The sequence below is a fragment of the Bremia lactucae genome, linkage group LG14, assembly GCF_004359215.1.
Source record: "Bremia lactucae strain SF5 linkage group LG14, whole genome shotgun sequence".
Lineage (NCBI taxonomy): Eukaryota > Oomycota > Peronosporomycetes > Peronosporales > Peronosporaceae > Bremia > Bremia lactucae.
This window is the reverse complement of record NC_090623.1, coordinates 1,457,388-1,465,043: the sequence shown is the minus strand read 5'-3', so window position 1 is coordinate 1,465,043 and position 7,656 is coordinate 1,457,388. Positions and strand designations below refer to the sequence as shown.

The window sequence follows — 7,656 nt, the reverse complement described above, 5'->3', positions numbered from 1 at the left end:
GTCGCGAACCGCAACGTGTCTTTTAACGGGTCCCTTTCCTTGCCATCGGCTCACGGACGTCAGGTAGTCGAGAATGCGACATTAAAACTCGAGCAATTTCAGCGCCAGGTGCTTGCCATAAAACGCGCGTCTACTGCACCTGGTTCTGTCGACGAGGATTTGCACGACCGTATTCGCTATGCGTGTCTTCTACAGGAAGAGATTGCCAAAGCTCTTTCGTGTGTGCCTGTCGATGCCGCGAATTCGCTGATTAAGCGAAAATTGTGCAAAGACTTTGAGACCATTTCGAATCAACTCGAGACAGCTGTGCTTCGAGTTTCAGCCCGTGAGCAGGAACAGCAGCAGGCGCTGAAGGATCAACAGCAAAGTGGCTGTATTGTAGCTGAGCACCAAGGTCAAGTATTTGAATTTGCGGAGCTTGAGAATGAAATTGCGCATAATGAGGCGCTTATTGAAGAGCGCGAGCAAGACATTACGAAAATTCACCAGAGTGTCGCGCAAGTAAATGAAATTTTTCGCGACTTGGCTGCTATTGTGCACGAGCAACAAGGAGTTATTGACGAAATTGAAACGCAGGTTCACGAGAGTATGCAACAGACACAGCAGGGTCTGAACCAAGTCAAGAAAGCCTCGGAGGCACAGGGATATTGCATAATTCAGTAATTGCGACAGAAATAGTTACGTAGGCAATATATATATTTTTTTTCATATACAATAATTGTGGTTTTTCAAATCGTGTTTAAAAGTGTCCGAGCCTGTCTCACGAGCATGGAGCCCGAGCAGATTAAAGTCACTGGGCCGGAGCTTCATGATGAATCAATTCAGCAGCTTTGGCGTCTCGAGCAAGAAAATGATCGTCTTAACTCATGCGTACGTAGGTTCGAAGCAACAAAAATCGACTTGGAGCACAAACTGGAGCAAGCCGAGGAAAAGATTGTTTCTCTGCAGCACGAGGTAGAAAAGGCAAAGGAGGGCATACAGCCAGGAAAAGAAGCTTATTTGCAACTTTGTGCTTTGAGAGCCCAATTAAAGACGCATAAGAGTGTATTAAATCGTCTGTTGAGGGTTGTCGAGATCCCAATAAAGGACGAAATTGATTTGCTGGATCAAAGCATTATCGACGAAAATGAACAAATTGACATGCCAGATAGTTTTCATGTTGACTGTAACGTCCAAACAGCCGAATGTAGGCACGAGTGGAGTAGTAAGGTCGAAACTTTGCGTTTAAAGCTGCAAGCGAAAAGCGACGAGTTGCAGACAACCGAGGACAAGTACGAAGAATATCGAGTGGCTAGTTTTGAGATCGAGAGAGCATTAGTGCGTGAAAACGACACACTCAAACGTCTCCTTTGCGACTTGCACGTGACGAAAACGATCGTACCGACTTGAATTGATCGAATCATCAAAGATTTTTATTAAAGTGCGACATCGGGATAATCGTATCGACCTTTCTTGCGTGCTAGGTAGCGAGCACGAGCTGCATTGACGGTAGCAGTTGTCACTTTGCAACGTGAATTAGCAATATCAATTGAATCCACTTCTTTCGTCTCGCTTGTCGTTTGTTCTGTCTCTTTTCGATTGACAATAGATTTTCGTCCACAAAGCGCATAAAGTTGCGCAATAGAAACGTGAAGCTTGTCCGTGCTGTATTGGAGTACCCAATGATGCTCGACAGCTACTGCGTTACGCATAAATGGCTTACTGGTAAGGACAAGTTCTTGGAAGACGCAAAATTCAGGAGCAGTAGAGTAGCGCATGGCTGAGAGAGGATGAAATTGTACCAGAGGAGACATGGAGGAGTCACTTTCGTCGCGGTGTAGTAATCGATACACCGTTTCTATTGTACATCGACGCGCGGCATTCATGAAAAATCCCGCACAAAGGGATTGACGAAGCCGATCATCAAGGGAAGTCTCTCGAAGAGACTTTATATGTGAGTCTTGAAAAGCCTCGATATCACATCGAGGGAGCGAGTGAATTATGTCACGGAGTTGCTTGACAATCGACTCAGCCAATGTCAGCGCCCGTTGTCGGAGGTAGTGATCTTTACACCAGCGTTCGAGCTCCTTGCGGTTGCCATGAACCTTTAAAGACTTTGCTTGAAATGCCTTGTACAAGAGTCTGTACGAGAGCGGATCTCCGTCGGCATGAATAAGTCGCTGTTCTTTCAATACCGCGATGCGCTCTTCCCAGTCGAAATTCTGCTCACATTCCTTGTCTTCTCGAAACCGCTTCTTTCCAGAGTAATCATGCGGTTCAAGTAAGACGTTTTCAATCGATAACATTGCAACTACTTGCGTCATTTCCTGACTGCATTGCAAACGTAACGACTCGGCAACGGCACGCGAGAGCTTAGGCTCTAACGGAAAAGCTGCCATAAGTTTGCCAAGTAAAGTGACGTCGCCAGTTGCAGCATCCAAGGCTCCGAGCACGTATAGCTGCTTTAATGCGTCCAAGAGAGAGTTTTCGTCAGGTGGATCCAAATACGAAAATCCAAGCACATCCTGGATGCCAAGCAACTTGAGATACAACACCGTGTTGGCCAAGTTAGTTCGTTGTATTTCAGGCACGGTTTCTTGAGCCATTTCATCGTACGACGTCTTGTTATATAGCCGAAAACACTTTCCTGGGGTCGTTCGACCTGCTCGTCCAGCACGCTGCTGGGCTGATACTTTTGAAATTGGAACCACTATAAGTGACTCGATTTGTTGGGCTGGATTGTATACTTTTTGTTTCGTAAAGCCACAGTCCACGACGTACCGCACACCATCAATCGTTACCGACGTCTCAGCAATATTGGTCGCCACGATGACCAAGCGCACTTGATTAATCGGAACCGGATCAAATATTGCGCGCTGTAGACGTTCGGACAATGCACCGTACAATGGCAGCACTCGAAGCTCCAATTCATGCGTTTGTGTTTCCTGTTCTCGGTTTAAAGCTCGAATTTCAGCACAAGCCTCTTCAATTTCACGTCTTCCTGTTAGAAATACCAAAATATGTCCCGGAGATTCCCCACGATGGACCTGAATAGTCGTTTCGACTGCAGAACGCACATAGTTCGACAACGGGCCTTTGTGACCCATGATTTGCCGCTGTTTTGAGTGGAATATATCGACATGATACACCCGTCCAGGGATTCGAATCACGGGACACGATATTGCCTTGATTTTTTGCGTTTTTTTAGCCATCTTTGCATCAATACTGGTCGGATTTTTAAAGAATATAGCGAATTTGTCGGCATCCAAAGTTGCGGATGTAATCAAGACCCGAAACTCGGGTCGTCTCTTTATAACTTGCTTCAATAACCCAAGCAGTATATCTGTATGTATACTGCGCTCGTGGGCTTCATCTAGCATCACAACACTGTAGTTCTGAAGCAACGGGTCACTTAGGCATTCACGCACTAACACTCCGTCTGTCAGAAATTTAAGCTTTGTTTCGTTACTACAGCGCGACTCGAATCGAATAGCATAACCCACAATTCCATTGCCTCCCACTCTTGTCTTCATTTCTTGTGCCACTCTCTGTGCTACGGAGACTGTGGCGACTCGACGAGGTTGAGTGATAGCAATGCACTTGGGTAGTTTGGGATCCGTATACGCTCCACAGGCGTGAAGAAATTGAGGAAGTTGCGTGCTTTTACCAGATCCAGTTTCACCAATACAGACAACGACTTGATGATCGGCAAGAGCTTTTAAAATTGCCTCTCGATGCTCCAAAGCAGGCAAAGAGAGGCTCGAAGAGGACTGTGCAGGGTTCTTGTTCTGTGGATTCGGACTATCATCAACAACATGCGCACCATGGCGACGATAGCGTTGATGGGAAGGGGAATTAGCGGCTTTTATAGAGGACTTGTGACGATTATGTCGAGGAGAGCGCGAGGGCGAGCGCCGCCGTGTTCTGTCACGACGATCAATGCTGGGACCCATTGACTACAAGGTTTTCGCGCAGCACCGGCATCCGGATCTTGATTAATTAATTCTTAACGGTTTGGTACGGATAAATCGGGGTCCGTAAACAGTGTGGATCACACTATTCGCAAAGTGGTCAAGAATCATTATGCAACACGCTGACCGAAAGCCTTAGTCGTTTTTTTTTTATCAAGCACGCTTGATGGACACGTTGCTCGGCAACCCGTCCATCTTAGATTTAAGTTGCTTCTTGTTCTAAATTTCTACAGCTGAGCAGTAGTATATACAGCGATAGAACACACCTTGCGCGTGTAAGACAGGCCAATAGAACCTAGACTCGATTGCCATTGTAAACGAAGCCATCAAGAGCGCCCAAATTTAAATTGATTTATCAATTAAGGATCTTATGATAATAATCATTTGTGGATGTTAATTGACAATCAATTTAAAAAAATATTAATTAAAAGGAGGGTGAAAACACAAATTTCACTTCATCACCAGCTAACTATAAGCTGAAATATTATTGTAGCGGAGACACCTCGCTACTAGTGGCAGACGAAGCCTTGTCGACTCAGAGTCTCTTAGTTTTAAAGATTTAATGGGTTTAACCACTAAGGAAGTCGTACAAGCTATTATAGCTAAATGAATCCTAGTTCAAGGACCAAGTGGCAACTCAGTGCTTGAGAGTATGCACCTTTAAAAGGCTTCTATCTCTCACAGACCAATGCGCAAGCCCAAGGAAGGCACTAGACGCTTTAAGATGAAAAGGGAAACTGAACTTTATTTAAGGGAAGCACCAGTGAGCGCTCACTTTTCGCTATTGTCCGCGCACCCTATAGAACCATGTACGTCTCTTTGATTGGTCAAAACGGTACTATAATAAACTGCGGTTTCAAATCGGCGAAAATTTACAGTAAGTAAAATGGCCGGAAATTCCAAAAAGCGTTCATGGTAGGCTTAGACAAACATCATTTACGAAAATTAACCACTCAAGGCCTGAGACCTTCCGCCAAATACAGCTGTACAGCGAGGTGGAGTAATGTATAAACAGAAAATAGATGTTTGAAGATTCCTCAGATATCACTCACTCCACCGCATTTCTCATTCATTTACATGCTTAACGTCGCGAGGTGTAATCGTGACACCCTTCCTTAGCAGAGTGCTAACAATTCGCGTGGGTCTGAGCCCTGCGATAGACAGCTGAATGACCTCTTGTTGCTGTTCTGCATTCACGGCACGATTTCTAGAAGTTGCAGAAGGCTCGGCGAAAGGCTCGTGGTTGTGAATATTGACTGTTACTTCCACTGTCTAGACTGTTCTTTCCTGCGTCTTCCATTACCTTTCGCCTGGCGAAGAGGCAAGAGAAGGCACGCCCATTGCTACGAATTGCAGTGACACGCTTACCTGAACACCAGGTGCCAACTTATTTGCCTTCACCGCGTAAGAGCATTTGGAAACAACAGCTTTAATGTCACCGTCTTACCTATTCCCTGCACGTCGCTTTGTTTTAATCGACAAAACAAAGCCCCCGTCCTTCATACACGCGTCTACAGCTGCGCGAACATCATCGAAGGTGGTAAATACGCGCTTTTTGATTGATTATGTATTGCTCATGCAGAGTTTGGGATGAATTTAAGGACGGAAATCTTAAGAAGTATACTATAGTACCGTTTTGACCAATCAAAGAGACATACAGGATTCTAAAAGCTAGGGTGCGCGCTCAATAGCGAAAAGTGAGCGCTCACTAGCGCCTCTCTTGTTTAATAATTTAAATCTAAAAACCTTACCCTAGCTAATTTGAAAAATATTTTGGCCGTCAGATTTATATCTGGCGGCGACTACATTTGTACCCCATTATAATTGGGATTTTAGTAATTAACTATTTTGAAATAGTTACCCATTATACTGCTGACACCGAGTGACAACATTCGCTTAATTCCTCTTTGAGGTTGGAACAGAAACAGCTAACCATTTAATTTTGTTTTGCCGCCCTTTGTCCAACGACAATCAAGCTTGCGTCACAGACTCTTAGCACCTTCCTCGACGATGAAGGAATGGTGGGCTTCAAAATTTACTCCCATCAAAGGATTCCTATTGTCGACGCGTGGTGATCGTCCTCATCGTCGAGATACGGAAGGGTGATCTGAAGTCTTGAGTGATTGAACGCTGAGTAATGTCGCCCCCAATATCGTAACAAAAGCGGTGGTCTGTCTGGGTACTCGACGTTGGCGACAGTAATCTCGTACAGCATATCTATGATCGAGAGTAGGTGCTTCGTGGCCGCTAATATAGCTTTGCGGTCCCGTGTGACTGCCGTTGGATCGAGTTTTTGGCAGACCCATGTTGGTGCGTCCTCCGCCTTCGTCAGTTAAACTTCATATATGACCCGTTGTAGAAAGTTTGCTGCCATCCTCATTGTATCACTTCCCCCCCCAAGTGTAGTAGATTACGATAACAGTACGGTCCGACGAGCTATTCGCATAATCTTCTGGAAACCTTCGCATTTGTTCCGCCGATTTTTTGCGGGACATACCTGCCCACCCTCTGCGCGTGTGTACTAGGGCATTGATACGATGATCGTGTGTCTTCCATTTGGTCCTCCAAATTGAGCAGGCCCGCAAATGTTATCCGCGCTTTAAACTCGCTGTCAATTTTTCAAGGGTGTCATCTGGACCGTCGAGCGTTGCGTCGACTGTCGCTTGCACTTCTGTCATTGGCATACAGCTACCTATCACTAGTGTAACCACCGCTCTTGCTTCGAGTCGATACTTCGGCTCCCCAATAGTAGCCGGTCCCTGGTTGAACCTAGCTCCAACAGATATTTGCGTTCTTGAGCTCGTTTCCGTCGCCTGGGCTAGCACATTAAATACCCTCGTTCTTTTAGTTTGTACTTTAAAAAAATACGTGCCCTTTACTCCCTCGTCTTTGACCCTTCGCTTCGTGCTCCTTGTCCCCTGATGTTTTCGGAATTACCACAGGGATCTCTGGTTCTTCTACCGTGAGGTCAACAATCTTCCCCTGCTCTTCTTCTGTTATTTCAGGCTTGGCACTCTGTTCTGGATGTTCCTTATCTTTGACAGTAAGTACTATACGCCCCTGTACTTGGTTTGGATTTTCTTTCTTTCTTGTCGCGTTAATTCAACCGACCAAATCGTCCGCCCCCCTCGAATAGTCATCTTTATCCATGGTTTTTTCGAAAATGGTTCTGGTTCTGGTTGTACGTGGAGGAATTTTACCCCTTGCTCCGCCGCTGGGATGCTGTCAGTCTCGGACTGGCCCTGCCCTCATGAAGTTCCTAAGAGCCGAGTCTTCTACCGGGCTGGATGTGACGCCGCTTTGGCTGTTGCATCTGCCGCCCTTTGCAACTGTAACCGTTAGGTTGTAGTCGTTTTGAACTCAGCCAGGCAGTCAAATGGCTTAGCTAGGCTCTTCTAGCGCTCGGATATCTCCTTCTGTTACGACCATTGCTCGTGGATCTCGTAATTGCCCATCAGTGAAGCTCCAACGGGCCATCGTAGGGGGATGTTGCCGCATTTGAGACACTGGATGCGGTACCCTACATTAGGATGTTCGACTATGATTGTCGTTCCGAACCAGATGATGCGTACTACACCGGCTAAAGAGGTTGGCCACCCGGCAAGCTTGACCGTTAAGCTCCATGTTGTAGACGTCCGCGAGTGCGGTTGTAGTTATTCATGTTCTCTAGGTCGAAATTAATTGAGATCTTATCTTGCATATATGC

The 7,656-nt window shown here is 45.9% G+C and overlaps 2 protein-coding genes across 2 annotated transcripts; one reads left to right on the top strand and one right to left on the bottom strand.

The window, feature by feature from the left end:
* Positions 1 to 768: 768 nt before the first annotated feature.
* Positions 769 to 1,389, top strand: CCR75_006019 (uncharacterized protein; the record flags this gene model as incomplete). Its single annotated transcript, XM_067964092.1, has 1 exon — positions 769 to 1,389. The coding sequence occupies one exon, from the start codon at positions 769 to 771 to the stop codon at positions 1,387 to 1,389; it is 621 nt and encodes a 206-aa protein (XP_067816637.1).
* A 26-nt stretch (positions 1,390 to 1,415) lies between these two features.
* Positions 1,416 to 3,932, bottom strand: CCR75_006020 (uncharacterized protein; the record flags this gene model as incomplete). Its single annotated transcript, XM_067964093.1, has 1 exon — positions 1,416 to 3,932. One exon carries the CDS (start codon positions 3,930 to 3,932, stop codon positions 1,416 to 1,418), a length of 2,517 nt encoding a protein of 838 aa, XP_067817116.1.
* Between the last annotated feature and the right edge of the window lie 3,724 nt (positions 3,933 to 7,656).